The 16,815-nt window shown below is 38.6% G+C and overlaps 2 protein-coding genes across 2 annotated transcripts; both read right to left on the bottom strand.

Annotated features, from left to right (window-relative positions):
* Positions 1-4,095: 4,095 nt before the first annotated feature.
* LOC119476766 (alpha-1-antitrypsin homolog) lies at positions 4,096-9,970 on the bottom strand. The gene is made up of 5 exons (XM_037750303.1): positions 9,767-9,970; positions 8,817-9,450; positions 5,935-6,205; positions 5,593-5,740; positions 4,096-5,108 (listed from the first exon to the last, which is right to left on the bottom strand). The coding sequence occupies exons 1-5, from the start codon at positions 9,767-9,769 to the stop codon at positions 4,917-4,919; spliced, it is 1,248 nt and encodes a 415-aa protein (XP_037606231.1). The 5' UTR covers positions 9,770-9,970; the 3' UTR covers positions 4,096-4,916.
* A 2,772-nt stretch (positions 9,971-12,742) lies between these two features.
* Positions 12,743-15,354, bottom strand: LOC119476767 (alpha-1-antitrypsin homolog). The gene is made up of 5 exons (XM_037750304.1): positions 15,207-15,354; positions 14,331-14,964; positions 13,810-14,080; positions 13,507-13,654; positions 12,743-13,366 (listed from the first exon to the last, which is right to left on the bottom strand). Exons 2-5 carry the CDS (start codon positions 14,953-14,955, stop codon positions 13,175-13,177), a joined length of 1,236 nt encoding a protein of 411 aa, XP_037606232.1. The 5' UTR covers positions 14,956-14,964; positions 15,207-15,354; the 3' UTR covers positions 12,743-13,174.
* Positions 15,355-16,815: the final 1,461 nt, after the last annotated feature.

Raw genomic sequence — 16,815 nt, 5'->3', positions numbered from 1 at the left:
TAGTTTAGGTAGACGCCTGAAGCGTGCTGCTACAATACACTCACAGTTGACAATCTCTACTCAGTTCGATATTTGCAACACACTTATTTTGTTATCCTCAAAATAATGCTTCATTTAAAGAATATAGTTGGTATTAATCTTTTTAAATGTTTTGAATTTAAAATAAAAAATATCGTCATGAAATTTAAATGAAACTGGACTGAGTTCCAGATTTCAAACTATGATAAAACAATCTTTACTACTGGATGAAGAATTTTGAAAAAAACAATTTTAAATGTAGTCGTCCATATGCCATTTAGAATGTCCATACATATTCTTTGATATATAACAGTGATGTCATCATCCTTTAATGATGTCATATTCTGGAACATTAGGCTAGTTTAGGTAGACACCTGAAGCGTGCTGCTACAATACACTCACAGTTGACAATCTCTACTCAGTTGGATATTTGCAACATACTTACTTTTTAAAACACTGCTTCATTTAAAGAATATGGTTGGTATATATTTTATGTTTTTAACTTGAAAAAAATTGTTTTACTTTCATAACATTTTAATGACACTGGACTGAGTTCCAGATTTCCAACTATGAGAAAAATCTATACTAATGGATGAAACCTTTTAAAAACAATTTTAAATGTAGTTGTCTATACTGTATGTCATTTAGAATGTTCATACATATTCTTTGATATATAACAGTGATGTCATCATCCTTTAATGATGTCACATTTCGGAATGTTAGGCTAGTTTAGGTAGACTTTGCTTTATGCTTTATGAAACTGGACTGAGTTCCAGATTTCCAACTATGATACAAAATCTTTACTACTGGATGAAGAATTTTAAAAACAATTTTAAATGTAGTCGTCTATATGTCATTTAGAAAATGCATACATATTCTTTGATATATAACAGTAATGTCATCAATCATTAATGATGTCATATTCTTGAATGTTAGGCTAGTTTAGGTAGACTTTGCTTTATGCTTTATGAAACTGGACTGAGTTCCAGATTTCTAACGATGATAAATATCTTTACTAATGGATGAAGAATTTTAAAAACAATTTTAAATGTAGTTGTCTAAATGTCATTTAGAATTCCTTTATGTATTACAGTGATGTCATCATCCTTTAATTATGTCATATTCTGAATGTTAGGCTAGTTTCAGTAGACACCTGAAGCGTGCTGCTACAATACACTCACAGTTGACAACATACTTATTTTGTTTAATTATGTCATATTCTGAATGTTAGGCTAGTTTCAGTAGACACCTGAAGCGTGCTGCTACAATACACTCACAGTTGACAACATACTTATTTTGTTTTCTTCAAAATAAAGCTTCATTTAAAGAATATGGTTGGTATTAATCTGTATATGTTTTTAACATTAAAAAAATATATTTTCATCAAATTTTAATGAAACTGGACTGAGTTACAGATTTCTAACGGTGATAAAAAATATTTACTAATGGATGAAGAATTTTAAAAACAATTTTAAATGTACTTGTCTATATGTCATTTAGAATGTTCAAACATATTCTTTGATATATAACAGTGATATCATCAATCATTAATGATGTCATATTCTGAATGTTAGGCTAGTTTCAGTAGACACCTGAAGCATGCTGCTACAATACACTCACAGTTGACAACATACTTATTTTGTTTTCTTCAAAATAAAGCTTCATTTAAAGAATATGGTTGGTATTAATCTGTATATGTTTTTAACATTAAAAAAAATATATTTTCATCAAATTTTAATGAAACTGGACTGAGTTACAGATTTCTAACGGTGATAAAAAATATTTACTAATGGATGAAGAATTTTAAAAACAATTTTAAATGTACTTGTCTATATGTCATTTAGAATGTTCAAACATATTCTTTGATATATAACAGTGATGTCATCATCCTTTAATGATGTCATATTCTGGAACATTAGGCTAGTTTAGGTACACACCTGAAGCGTGCTGCTACAATACACTCACAGTTGACAATCTCTACTCAGTTGGATATTTGTAACATACTTCTTTTTTTTCTTCAAAATAAAGCTTCATTTAAAGAATATGGTTGGTATTAATCTTTTTAAATGTTTTGAATTTAAAATAAAAAATATCGTCATGAAATTTAAATGAAACTGGACTGAGTTCCAGATTTCAAACTATGATAAAACAATCTTTACTACTGGATGAAGAATTTTGAAAAAAACAATTTTAAATGTAGTCGTCCATATGCCATTTAGAATGTTCATACATATTCTTTGATATTCAACAGTGATGTCATCATCCTTCAATGATGTCATATTCTGGAACATTAGGCTAGTTTAGGTAGACACCTGAAGCATGCTGCTACAATACACTCTCAGATGACAATCTCTACTCATCTTTAAAACAGTGCTTCATTTTAAGAATATGGTTGGTATTAATCTGTATATATTTTTAACTTGAAAAAAGTTGTTTTACTTTCATAAAATTTGAATGAAACTGGACTGAGTTCCAGATTTCCAACTATGAGAAAAATCTATACTAATGGATGAAGAATTTTGAAAAAAACAGTTTTTAATGTAGTTGTCCTTCTGTCATTTAGAATGTTCATACATATTATTTTATGTATAACAGTGATGTCATCATCCTTTAATGATATCATGTTCTTGAATGTTAGGCTAGTTTAGGTAGACACCTGAAGCGTCCTGCTACAATACACTCACAGTTGACAATTTCTACTCAGTTGGGTATTTGCAACATACTTGTTTTTTTTTCTTCAGAATAATGCTTAATTTAAAGAATATGGTTGGTATTTATCTGTATATGTTTTTAACTTAAAAGAAAAATGTTGTCATAAAATGTTAATGAAACTGGACTGAGTTACAGATTTCTAACGATGATAAAAACCTTTACTACCAGATGAAGAATTTTAAAAAGAATTTCGAATTTAGTTTTCCATATGTTCATGTGTAGAATGTTCATACATATTCTTTGATGTATAACAGTGATGTTATCATCCTTTAATGATGTCATATTCGTGAATGTTAGGCTAGTTTAGGTAGACACCTGAAGCGTGCTGCTACAATACACTCACAGTTGACAATCTCTACTCAGTTGGATATTTGCAACACTTTTTTTTTTTTCTTCAAAATAACGCTTCGCTTAAAGGGACTGTTTGTCACTTTTTAAGCGTATAAATGTACCGGGTCGGGACACACGCGCGCTCGCGTGTGGCCGGAGCGTCTCCTCCTCTGCCTTCTTGCCTTCACTCAGACAGACCGCGCGCGTCCTCGTTGTCTTGCTCCACCTCTAGACTACACACTGCAGAAGAGTTAGTTTATCTCTGAGAATATCTAGTGAATGTACAGTGGACGTTTGTGCAGAAATAACTGCTGCAGCTCCTCCAGACCAACAGAGGTTTCCTGTGTCTTGTGAAGTGACGGGGCTTCGCAGAGAGAAACGTTATCGTCTCCGACCAAAACTCCGGTGTCTCCCCCGTTCCCTCCGGCCGCGGTCAGGAGGCTGAGGCAGGAAAAGCCAACACTAGGATCAGCATTGATTCATGGAGAGACCTTCGTCTTGTCAGCTAACATTACTGCCAAGCAGCTGAAATATAGAGTGATATTGTGCTTTTAGCTGACGTGTGTCTCCTCACTGTTTTGAGCGATGCTCGTTCATGTCTATGTAGAGCGAGCACAAGCGCGAGCAACAGGACACTGACTTTAGTTGATTTAACGGCCACAGGTGAAGCTGTTAACAAGACATTTCTGATTCTTACAAACAGTCCCTTTAAAAGAGAGCAAGTATAAAATGTACAATAAGTAACAATAAGTGTAATGGTAACATTTACAATGAGTATACCATAAGAAAAAGGTCAATATACTGTAGATATAAAGTAGGGGAACATTATAGGGAAAGCAAGTATAAATATTAAAAAATTTCCCAATTGAAATAGACACAACTAATTCATAATTTATGACCAAATATAGGCATGGCATCAGTCAGGTAACACTGATAGGGAAAGTTGAGATTATTTAATCATATTTAAATATATATATTTTGTATTTATTTATTGTGTATTTGATGTCATGTTACACAATGAAGAGAAAAATGTAATCACTTTTTTCTATTTTCAGGTCACTCCTTTATTATCTTTTCAAAGTAAAAGCGTGTACATGCTCAAATGCAGAATCACTCCAACAGCTGCTAATTAGGGCTGCAACTCACAATTATTTCTATTATCGATTAATCATTTGGTCTATAAAATATCAGAAGACAGTGAAAAATGTTCATCACAATTTTCTAGAGCTGAAAATGTTATCAAATGTCTTGTGCGACCAACTAATCCAAACTTAAAGATATTCAGTTTACTTTTACTAATGTAAGACAAATGAAAGCAGCGAACAGGGCGACTGTGGCTCAGAGGATAGAGCAGGTAGTCCACCAATCGGAAGGTCGGTGGTTAGATCCCTGGAGCAGCCTGGTCATATGTCGATGTGTCCTTGAGCAAGACACTTAACCCCAAATTCCAGAAGGCATAGCCATTGGTGTCTGAATGAGTATTTAGATTAGATCCTGATGGGCAAAGTTGGCACCTTAGCAGCCTCTGCCACCAGTGTGTGAATGGGTGAATGCTGACATGTAGTGTAAAGAGCTTTGAGTGGTCGGAAGACTAGAAAAGCGCTATATAAATGCAAGTCCATTTACCAAGTCCAAATTCTCCCATTTGAGAACCCGAAACCATCAAATGTTTAGAGTTTTTGCTTGAAAGATGACTGAAAAGATTCATCAATTATCAAAATAGTTGCCAATTGATTATCTGTCGATCGTCTGATCGATGAATAGACTGACTGTTGCAGCTCTGTACTTCTCATTTACGTCAACAATTCCCTTCTGAGACCTGTGACCGTGATTTATCATTTTTTTAGCTTGTGCCTCTACATGGCTGTGGGGTTGCTGATCTTGCCCATGAAGAGGATGCTCTCAGTGGAGTTCTCCAGGATGAAGACCCAGAAGGGTCTGTCCATTCTTACTGTTCTCGCAAAACCGATGAATACTGGCTCATTAATGGTGTTGGCTGCTGCCTCTGTTCCCATTTCAGTGACACTCAGCATGGCCTTGTGGGACACCTGCAGAGGAAAAAAGAGGTAGTCAAAGTGAAACACAGTGCAGGTCTATAAAAAAATGTAGAAGCTTAGGTGTCTTTTTCAGCATTCTCTGGAGGTATAGTATATGTCTCTGTTCTGCAGCTGTTGCTGTGGGGTAGGCATATTCCCATGTTGTTCATAAGAACTTAGGACACGGCAGGAGACCAAATCGGAGATCAGTGTTTGGGGATTTATTGTTGGTGCAACCAAATACACAGCAACTCTTCAGCAAAGCGTTATTACTATTATCGGCTTGTTTAAAGTAGAAGTTTGGAGACATGTTTCAACTGTTTACTCTGTTACCATCTATGAAGGACGTTGGATTGTTTTCCCCCAGAAGGCGTGATCATAGGAGCCTACTCTGGATGACGCATTGCCGGTCTGATGTATGGAGTGCATATTCCCATGTTGTTCATAAGAACTTAAATTAATAATGAGCCTAAGAAGAAATGTTTGCTTCTCCTACCTTTGAGACTTTGAGCATGACCTCATCAGAAATGCCAGAGAAATCAGCCTTGTCCTCAAAAGCGTCGGTTATGCCCATTTCTTTCAGTGTGTTTTCCAGAGGATTATCAGCAGAGATGGAAAACATTGGAAGGAACAGATCCACATATCTAAGAAACAGAACAGCACCAGTGTCACAAACACTGTAATATACAGTTAAAGTACAGCTTGTATAATGAAGTTACACTGTGCTAATAATGAACACCTTACTTGTTGTTTCTATAGTAAATAAAATACATCTAATCCAGTCAATATTTACTCAATCTCTAGAGGATGAGGATTCAAAAATAAAGATTCATCTTACTCCATAGAGACTGAGTTTCGACAGTGCTTGATGTAGTCCTTGTTCATGATGCGCTCCACCTCCGCCATCTTGCCTTCATCAGGCAGGACGATCATCATGGAGATGTTGCCCTTGTAGGGCACCATGACGGCGATGGTGTGGTTGTCAACATCCCAGTAGGTGTCATAGAAAGCTGTCCTCAACATCATGTCCACCTGAACTGTGGTGGTCTTGTCCACATAGAAGTCCATCATGCGGGTCATGCGACTATTGAAGGGATTTTTCCACTCTCCTGTATAAGGCAGTGGGGGGGGGAGATAACAGTAGATATGTCAGTCCAAATTAGTATTGTCAGTTGTTTTTAAAAGTATGCTCTACAGTCTACAATCATCATACTTCGTGGTCACATCATTAAACCATAGACTGTATGTAGATGGACGACGTGTCTCCACTTCCCCCCACTGCACAGAAGTAAAGCCAAAATGTGCCACATACGGGGGCTGCCATCTTGAGATGTTGATGTCATTTGGAACCAGAATCTGCGCAGGTGTGATCGGGGGGGCTGGAGTCACAGTATCGAAGTCCCACCCACACACCCGCCCGAGCCAATCACGAGCTGAGCCCAGTCGCAGCTTGCTAGCATGAGCCACCTAGCTGCTACGTTAGCACCATGGTAGCTGTTTGGCTAGAAAGACACAACAACTTACCATAATAACCCTAGCCCCGTAAACCACAACACACATCAGACATCACAATGATCTTAAGACAAAAATTCTGATTTTTATTTTCATAAATAAATGTATTTATTGTAATATTTTAAAAAACACATGGTGCCTGATATTGTTGGCATAAAGTCAGTATCACTAAAACAAGAGTTACAGGTGTGAGGAGTGTATTTCCTAATCTATTTATTTATTTATCTGTTCATGTGTTACCTCAATGCAGTAAATGAGAGAGGGCGCCCACAAGCATTTTTAGGATTCAAGCCCCGAAGGGGCACAACCCTTTTGAGTTTGTGTCAATTTATTATTATTAGGGATCAAATTAGGGTTGAAATTTGACACACATATCCAGTTCCATGTGTTCTACTCAAAAGTCTCTCGGACCACTAAAGTCCGCCTAACTAGATTTTCCGCCATTTTGAATTTTTTGAAAAACACTTTTTTGACATTTGACATTTTTGTCTCTAAATCGTAGGTGTGATTGCTACCAAATTTCCTGTAGATCATTATTGGACCAAGCTCATCAAAAGTTGCAAAAGGCTTGTTTATATCTCATTGATCAATGAATTTCAAATGGCGGAGCTTAGCAAGAAATTGTTCATAATTCATTGACCAATCATCATAAATCTTGGTAGATATCTTTAGTACGTGTTTGGGAATAAGCATACCAAAGCATTTTGAGATCAACCCATAGGGGGCGCCACAAATGTAAAAAAACTTGTATCTCAAAACATGGTTTCATCAAATTTGGTGCCCATGCTCTGGGGGCAAGTATTAACCAAGATCTGAAGTGTCATATTGATCGGTGCATGTGGGCATGGCATATTTTGGATTATATGCTATATTATGCCTTTGCTCAATTTGCTGTGAGCTGGAATGAGCTAGAGACATGAAACTTGGTACCATAACTGTACCTGATGTCTTAACGCGTCAAGTAAAATATGAACTCAATTGGCCATATTCAACAAAAAAGCCTCTTGGACCACTAAAGTCCACTTTCAAGATTTTCCGCCATTTTAACTTTTTTGAGAAACACATTTTTGACATCTCCTCCTAAACCGTAGGTACGAATGCTGGCAAATTTTCTGTGGTTCATTATTGGACTAGGTTCATCAAAAGTTGAATAAAGCTTGTTGATATATCATTTCCTTTTCCAGAAATTCACCAATGAACTTTAAGAGGGCGGAGCTTAGCAGGAAATCGCCGTAATTCATTGACCATTAGTCCAATCATCATAAATCTTGGTAGATATCTTCACTACGTGTGTGAGAATAGGTGTACCAAAGCTGTTTTAGCTCAACCCATAGGGGGCGCCACAAATACCAAATAATTGTACTTCAAAACCTGGTAGACAGAATTTCATCAAACTTGGTCCCCATGGTCTGGGGACAAGTATTAATCAAGATCTGAAGTGTCATATTGATTGGTGCATATGGGCGTGACCTATTTAGCATTTTATGCTATATTGTGCCTTTGCTCGATATGCTGTGAGCTGTAACAAGTTAGAGACATGAAACTTGGTACCATAACTGGCCATGATGTCCTAATGCTTCACATAAATTATGATCTCAATTGGCCACATGGTGGCGCTATCACTGATAGCCAAAAAAGTGAAAATTTTAAAGGCAGGCCCCCCTCACACTTAAAGTTCAATTGACTTGAAATATGACACACATGTCCAAAAAGCCTCTTGGACCACTAAAGACCGCCAACTACATTTTCCGCCATTTTTAATTGTTTGTAAAACACATTTTTGATATCTCCTCCTAAACCACAAATCCGATTTTTACCAAATTTTCTGTGCATGATTATTGGACCAAGCTTTTTAAAATTTGCATAAAGCTTGTTGATATATGATTGTATTTTCAAGATATTGACCAATGAATTTCAAAAGGACGTGGCTCGACACATAAACAGACTTAAGTCAACAACCATTTGGCCCATCATAACGAAACTTGCAAGATTTGTCCACAAGAGTACCTTGTGCGAAAAAAAGGCTTGAACCCGCGAACTGTAATTTTGTTTTTGTTTTTTTAGAGGGCAACCAGCAGCCCCCCCAGAAGGTGGCGCCCTTGATGACCACCTATATGGCCAATGCTTTAAGCCGGCCATATGGTGAGTTCTTGTCTTTGCCTGTCCATAAACTACACAATGGGACATGGACTTGAACTCACTTCTTACCTTTAAAGTATACATAGTTGATCAGCATCATGGCCATATCAGGGTCCAGGTCCTTCACCATATCTTTGATCTTGTCGTGGGTTTTATTAGCAATGAATCTGTTGATCTCAGCTGCAGCCTCAGCGGGATTTGTAAAGCTGACGTTGAGGACCTCACCAGAGTAGTGGTGCTTGACATCCTTCAGGAACTTCTCCAGAGTATTGAAACCAGAGCGTAGGGCCACAGTGTTACCAACATCCAGCTGCTGATTCTCATGGCTGTGTCCATGCATGTCGAAAAGATGCTCGTACGCTTCGTTGACCTGAGTCTGGTTTAAGGTGCTGTATTCCAAGCTGGAGAACAGCTGGCTGTGGGTTTCACCATGAGCCCCTGTAGACAGCACGGACAGGGCAGTGGAGATGCCCAGCGGCGAGTAGAAGATGTTCTTTCCAGCAGCAGCCTTAGCATTCAGGTTTTTGTAGAGGGCAAAGGCAAAGTCAGCATTGGGAGACGAAAGCTTGTGGCAAATCATTTCTCCCTCATGGCTGTGATCAGAGCCATCATGGTGGTGGTGGTGGTGGTGGTCTGCAGAGGCTGCAGCCAGCAGCAGTGCTGTAAGTGCACAACTAGCAAAGATCCCACGCATCTCTACAGCCTGTCCATATAAAAGGAAACATTAGGTCACAATAGTATTTGATAACAAACATAAAACCAAGCAAACAAAATCAAAGTTAAATGGCAAGAACAATTTTACAACATTGTATATAACGTAATGAATGAAAAGGATAAAGTCGACAGTAGTTAAAGGTTCAATATATTTTAAACAGGAGACTCTAATCTAATCTTAACAGCTTAACATATCTGACATAATAATATTTGTCTCACTTTTCCAAATGTCACTTTAATTTAAGTCCAAGTCCTCATAATTTATACAAAACATTCAGCTTATTTCAATGGGGGTCCATGCTTACCATTAATATCCTCTGGTGCAGTTGGGCAGAAAGTTCATCATTATATTCAGTAGATCGAAGAGAGTCAGCTGACACATCTATTAAACATTAACAAGGTTCAGCCTGTTCTGTCCTTTGCTAAGAGATTACCGGCCAAGCTATCTTCACTTCACTTGCTATAAAGGTTACACACAAGCCCACAGTATTAATCACATAATTACATGAAAAAATGATATGACAGAAATCAGGAGCTTTTCATGAACGTATGAAACAACTCATTCCAAACAGTCATTTCCACTTTGAATCCCTTCTAGAAAAAGAAAGGGTAACTTATTTGTTTGCCTCATGTTGAAACATTTTGAAACAATTGCTCAATAGCACACAAGTTGCAATGTAACAAATGTAACTTATGGTTACATAAGTGACCATGGTTCTCTGAGTGGAGAGAATATCCTGAATTTCAAATTCAAATGTTATTTGTCTCATACTCAATCATACAAGTAAAATGTGCAATGAAATGCTTCCTTACCGTCTCCAGTAGATTGTGTAAAAATGAAGTAGTTGAAAAAGAGCAAGTTAAAAATGTTCAGTAAGAAATAATAAGTATATGTTACATTTATAATGAGTCATAATACGTAAAAAGTTAATATACTGTAGATATAAAGTAGGAGAACATTATAGTGAAAGCAGGCAAGTATAAATATTTCCAAATTTCCCAATCTAAATAGACAATTTTGTCTCAAAACAGGCCACAATTAATTTGTAATTTATGACCAAATACAAGCACGGCATCAGTCAGGTAATATCGATAGGGAAAGATGACATTATTTGATAAACTTATTTATCAATTTATTGTGTATTTGATATCATGTTGCACAATGAAGAGAAAAAATGGGATTACCTTTTTCCTATTTTCAAGGCATTCCTTTTTTATCTTTTTAAAGCAAAAGACAAATGTGTACATGCTCACATGCAGAATCACACCAACATCTTCTTATTAGGGCTGCAACTAACAATCATTTTTATAATTGATTAATCTGACAATTATTTTCTCGATAAAAGCCATTTCTCATCAGTGTGATGCGGAAATATGGTGCGGGAATATGGAAAATCCACACGCTTCCCATTGTTTCCGGTCTTTGTGCTAAGCTAACTAACCAGCTGTTTATGCACTTTTTGTGAATGAGGCCCAATGAGTTTCCACTCAACACAACAAAAACCTCCAGACAGAGAATGTCTAAGGGGCTAACGTTAACTACACTACATTAACTAATCGGACCCCAAATTTGATGCTAGCGTTAGCTATTTTGGCTAGCCCCATTTCGTGACCATCATATAACTTATGGGAGATCTCAAGCCCTATGTTGTCCTTCATTTGGTTGTTGAGGTAGTCATCACAATGTTCTCATACAATGGTTCGTACGATATCTTGATACCGCTAGTTACATGCATACAATCTTTTCAAAAAAACTTCTGTCTTCCCAGGAAAGATCTTGGTTAGGTTTAGGCAATAAAACGAATAAGTTAGGCTTAGAAAAAAAGATTGTGATTCAGATTAAAATAACTTTAGAAGTGGCGTTACTTAAGTAAGTAAGTTATGTGACAAATAAATCAACATTTATTTACACGAACACCAGTCTCCTGGGCGCAAGTCTGGTATTTTTTGATCCACCTTCACCTCCTCCCTAGCGTCTGTCGCTCTTTATATTTTCTGGTTCACATTTTCATGGGTTACATACGAATTGATTTTGTGGCATATACATTACACTACATTACCTTTTGTAGGTATAGCTATGAACAGTGTATGAGAACAGCCTGTGGTGTTTGCTGCACAATGTCGGGTGTAGAGAAACCAAATTGATAAGACGTTCCATTATGGCAGCAAGCTACTACTACTCAGCACTCAAATTTGTCTGTTGATTAGTTGGTCCTAAACTCATAGGCACATTACTGCCAACATGTTAGTGACGTGTTAGTAACAGGCATATGCAGTAGTGTTAATTAATTCCCCTCAATGTGACAGCAAATCCTCTCTCCAGTACTACCTGTGCTATGCTATTGAGTATATTAATAGCAATATAGAAAGTTGACAGATTAAAATAAATTGAATTCCAGTATTTCATGACATTTTATTTCGCTTCATATTGAACCATTTAGCACGACACCACCCAAGTTGGCTAAACCTGTTAGCAGATGCTTTAAATGCAATACATGCACCACTATTATACAACTTTCAGCTGGATATGCAATATATATTTGGAACTTTAGACACCTAGCCAGGTTCAGATGACTGGTGGTAATAAATATGTCATCCTGAAAGACTGAACATATTAACAGACTAATACTTGTGTTTATTCTGTTCCAACCTCATCAACTCTCAGTAGAGCCTATCGGGACACTTGTGGAGGAGCCAGGAGGAGGCAGTCAGTGTCTCGGAAAACTATGGCTCAAAAATGTTTTTTCATAATCTACTGTAAATTTTGTAATTAATATACTGTCAACGCTGTAATTAACATGTCACTTCTAGAAGCTGTAGTGATTCAGCATGACAGTTTGTCATCATATCCACCTGAATTGTGGCTGTGTCTACTTTGTGTGTCTGGAAAGGGAGGTAGGGGGTCAGATGAAATAAATGTAGATATATCAGTGAGTCAATCAAGAGTTAGCAGACAGCTCTGTTAAACATTAACAAGGACCATCCTCTTCTTCTGTCCTGTGACCAAAGATTTCTGGCAAGGCTATCTTTACTGATGCAACACAATGCAGTGCACACATCATGGATAAAGAACTGCTGGTGCAGTAGGGGTCTAGACATGTGTGTTACAGTTGCATTACATTTGTGGGAGCTTAAAATAATCATCACGATACACCAGAAATATAAAGAGACAAATTTCCGCTTTAAAAAAAACAATTGGTTCCTTCTCTAAATAATTCAGCATGAATTGGTATTGTAAATATTTGTTGGGGATCCATGAATTCAAGATTAAAATAACAAAATGCCAGTTTTTCAAGTCTTTATTCACTTCAACATGTTAAAACAGCGATAGCACAATAACAAGTTGGCTCAGTGTGTAAGCAGATGCTTCAAGCGATATATCCACTAATGTTTATTATCTGTATCATATAGTCAGCTGGATACAATATATAATGATATATTTAGATATTTATACACCTAGCCAGGTTCGGATGACAGATGGTAATAAATGTGTCATGCTGACAGACTGCAAGCAGATTAATAGGCTGACATTTCTGTTACTTGATGATAGATCTGTCGTCTTATTCATCAAACTATCCTCCGTTTGTCATTCCCCAGTGCTCTGTGCCAGCTCAGGGCTTTTAGACGCTCGGGTAAAAATGAGCTAATTTCCTGTAGCTACTAAAAACCTACTACAAAATGTAACACATGAAACACTCATTTCTTTAGCACCTTTACACAGCTGTGGGGTTGCTGATCTTGCCCATGAAGAGGATGCTCCTGGTCGAGTCCTCCAGGATGAAGACCAAGAAGGGTCTGTCAAGTTTCATGGTTTCGGGCATGCTCATGGGCATGACCTCGATGGTGGTGACGGCTGCCGCCTCTGTTCCTCTTTCGTCCACACTCAGCACGGCCTTGTGGGACACCTGTGGAGGTACCGGGAGGAGGCGGTCAGTGTCTAGTTTGAATAGGTTTTGGAAAACTGTAGCGAGCAAAGGGTCTTCGCAGCACCTAGTAATTGTCATTTCCTGTAACAAACACATGAAGGCATGTTTGCCGATCCTACCTTTGAGACTTTGAGCTTGACCTCGGTGGACATGCCAGAGAAATCAGCGTTGTCCGCAAAAGCGTCGGTCATGCCCATTTCTTTCAGTGTGCTGCCCAGGGAGGCGTCAGCAGAGATGGAGAACTTTGGCAGGGACAGATCCACAGAGCTGAGAAACCCACAACAGTACCAGTGTCACAATCACTGGAATATACAGTTGACTTACATCTTAAGACATTCTTATAATCCTACAAATGACCGACACTGTATCCACGACACACTTTACAACCATCAAGAAGAGGATTTAAAAGAAAATCAAATTACCTCCTGTAGAGTGAGTCATGCCAGCGCCTGATGTAGTCCTTGTTGATGTAGCCCTCCACCTCTGACATCTTGCCTTCGTCGGGCAGCACGATCATCATGGAGGTGTTGCCCTTGTAGGGCAGCATGATGACGGTGGTGTGGTTATCATGGTCGTGATAGAGGTCGTAGCGGCCCGTCCTCTTCATCATGTCAACCTGAACCTTGGTGGTTTCGTCCACATTGAAGTCTGCCTTTTGTGTCTGGTTACCATCGAAGGGTTTCTCCCACTCTCCTGTATGAGACCGTGAAAGGGGTGGAGGGAGTAATGTAGTTACTGCATGTCAACTCAAATCACTGTGGTTTGCATAATGTTGTAATATGAATTGTCTCGCATTCTTTCAATATCATTCAGACTGGTTTGTTTTACGTATTCATGGCATGCTCTGTCCTCAAGCTCTTTAAACTACACAAGGAGATGTGCGCCTGAACTTGTCGTTGGTCTGCTCCCTTTCAGAATGTTTCTGTATGCGCATGTGTCCTACCTCTGAAGTAGACATAGTTGATCAGCACCATGGCCGTATCAGGGTCCAGGTCCTTCACCATATCTTTGATCTTGTCGTGGGTTTTAACGGCAATGAATCTGTTGAGTTCAGCTGCAGCCCCGGCAGGATCAGTAAAGTCGGCGTTGAGGATATCACTAGAGTAGTGGTGCTTAGCATCGTTCGTGAACTTCTCCAGAGGAAAGAAGCCAGCGCGCACGGCCACGGTGTTACCCACTTCCAGCTGCTGAGTGTCCTTGCTGTGTCCCATCATGTGGAAAAGATGCTCCCACGCTTCGTTAATCTGTGCCTGGGTGTTAGCGCCGTAGCCCAGGGTGGAGAACAGCTGGCGGTGGGTTTCACCACCGGCCCCGGAGGACAGCACGGACAAGCCGGCGGAGATGCCCAGCGGCGAGTAGAAGATGTTCTGCCCTGCAGCAGCCTTGGCGTTCAGGTTTTTGTAGAGGGCAAAGGCGAAGTCAGCGTTGGGAGGGGAAAGCTTGTGGCAGCTCAGTTCTCCCTCGTGGCTGTGATCAGCACCATCGTGGTGGTGGTGGTGGTGGTGGTCTGCCCAGGCTGCAGCCAACAGCAGCGCTGCGAGTGCACAACTAGCAAAGATCCCACGCATCTCTACAGCCTGTCCAGGGAAATCAGAGGGTTAGTTGGGCCCTTTTTGAAAGGAGTTTTTTTAATGGAATGACACGTGGACAGTAGCCAATGATTTAGCCTCTAAACAGCTGTACATTTCCCATTTATTACATATTATGCCACGTCTTAAAAGTTTCACATAATTTTTACACATCAATGTATGTCTAATACATCTAAAGTTTCATGTAGTATAAAATGTTTTCGCATATTTTGATAAAGTGCCATGCTTACCTTTACTGTCTTCTTTGCTGCAGACAGTTTGCCAGAAACTTCTCCATTATATATACAGGAGCGCCAAGAGTCAGCTGACAGTTCGGTCAAAAATTAACCAAGACCAGCCCATATTCTCTGTCCTGTGCTGAGAGATATCTGACTGAACTATCTTCACTGATGCAACACAACTCACTCAATGAACCACTGGTGAGATAACGGCCGTTCTAAAAATGTGTGTTAAAATTAAATCACTGGTCTGCTTTCGGTATGCAGGGAAACAAAACAAATACTTTCAGACTGCAATGTCATTGTAGTTTTCACTTAAAATCCGTTTTGAAATTAAATATGTTTATTTGTCATAAAATAGCATGAACTGGTATTCTGAAACATAGCAATTCATCAATAATAATGGGTCAGCTGGCTGAGGCCCTTCTGTGTGGAGATGCATGTTCTCCCTGTGCCTGTGTAGGTCACAGTCCAGACATGCAGTATATAGAGTGCTGCAGGAATGACGTATTTTTGTAGGCCAACCAGGAAGTTAGCATCGCCCTGGTTCCCTCGACAAAAAGCCAATGGGATGTTTCCATTGGGTTTTGGATTATTGCAGAAAATAAACTCTGTGGCAAACAAACTTTTATGATATTTACACGTTTTGTTCCGTAAAATAATCTCCACAAATGAACACCACTTTTATGATTTTTGAAGTGTAAATGTAATCGCCAGAAGTAAAAAGCTAACGTTAGACTATAAACAAACTACACCACGTTGGCATGAACATGACTAAACACAACGAGGCTGTGAAGGAGGACGAGTCGGTGTGATGATGTTTAGTAGTCTCATTTAGCCACTTGTTAGCAACCGCCTTTTTTAAAACACATAAAAGCTTCAAAATGTATGAGTGGGGTATTTATTGACATATTTTATATTCTAGAATAAAACGTTTAAATGGCTTCAGCTTGTGTTAACCACAGACCTTATTTCAGGCATCTGACTAACCCATTGACCTCCAAACGAGGGAACCGGAGGTGCTAAAATGCTTACTCATTTCTGGGTTTTAGGACTCATTCCTGTTCCTCTATACTGCTTATTTTTTCAAAACTTTGAAAATCTAATTTATTATACTTTTACTAAAAAGGTGCTAAATTCAATATCCAGAGCATTAATATAGCAACTATTAGCTATGTAAAGATATAGAGAAGTAATGTCTACCTGAGCAGAGAATGAAGCATGCCCCACTAGCTAGCTAGCTAACTAGCAGCTAACCGCTCTGCACAGCTCTCATACGGCGGTTACAAATGTGTCCCCACCGACGGTGTCGTCGAAGAAGTGTAGCGCCCACCCTCAGGTTCACTACACATCGTTAGCTCTGTCAGCAATTTCGTCATTATTTGCACCGTTAGCACTGTTAGCACTGTTAGCTGCAAGCCATGTTGAGAGCCGTTGAGAGACAATAGAAACGCTCCCAATCCTGTATTTAGCACCTTTAATCCTTCAAATTTGTCTGGGTGGTCAATAACACATTTTTCTGTGGTGTGACAAGCTCAGAACACATTTATTTTTACTTTACGTTGAGAAAACAGCTTACAAGAAAAAATGTTTTATATTTTTGCAAGAATAGCAGAGAATC

The sequence above is a fragment of the Sebastes umbrosus genome, chromosome 18 (assembly GCF_015220745.1).
Source record: "Sebastes umbrosus isolate fSebUmb1 chromosome 18, fSebUmb1.pri, whole genome shotgun sequence".
NCBI classification, from domain to species: domain Eukaryota; kingdom Metazoa; phylum Chordata; class Actinopteri; order Perciformes; family Sebastidae; genus Sebastes; species Sebastes umbrosus.
The sequence above is the reverse complement of the archived record's forward strand: the minus strand, read 5'-3'. Positions and strand labels throughout refer to the sequence as shown.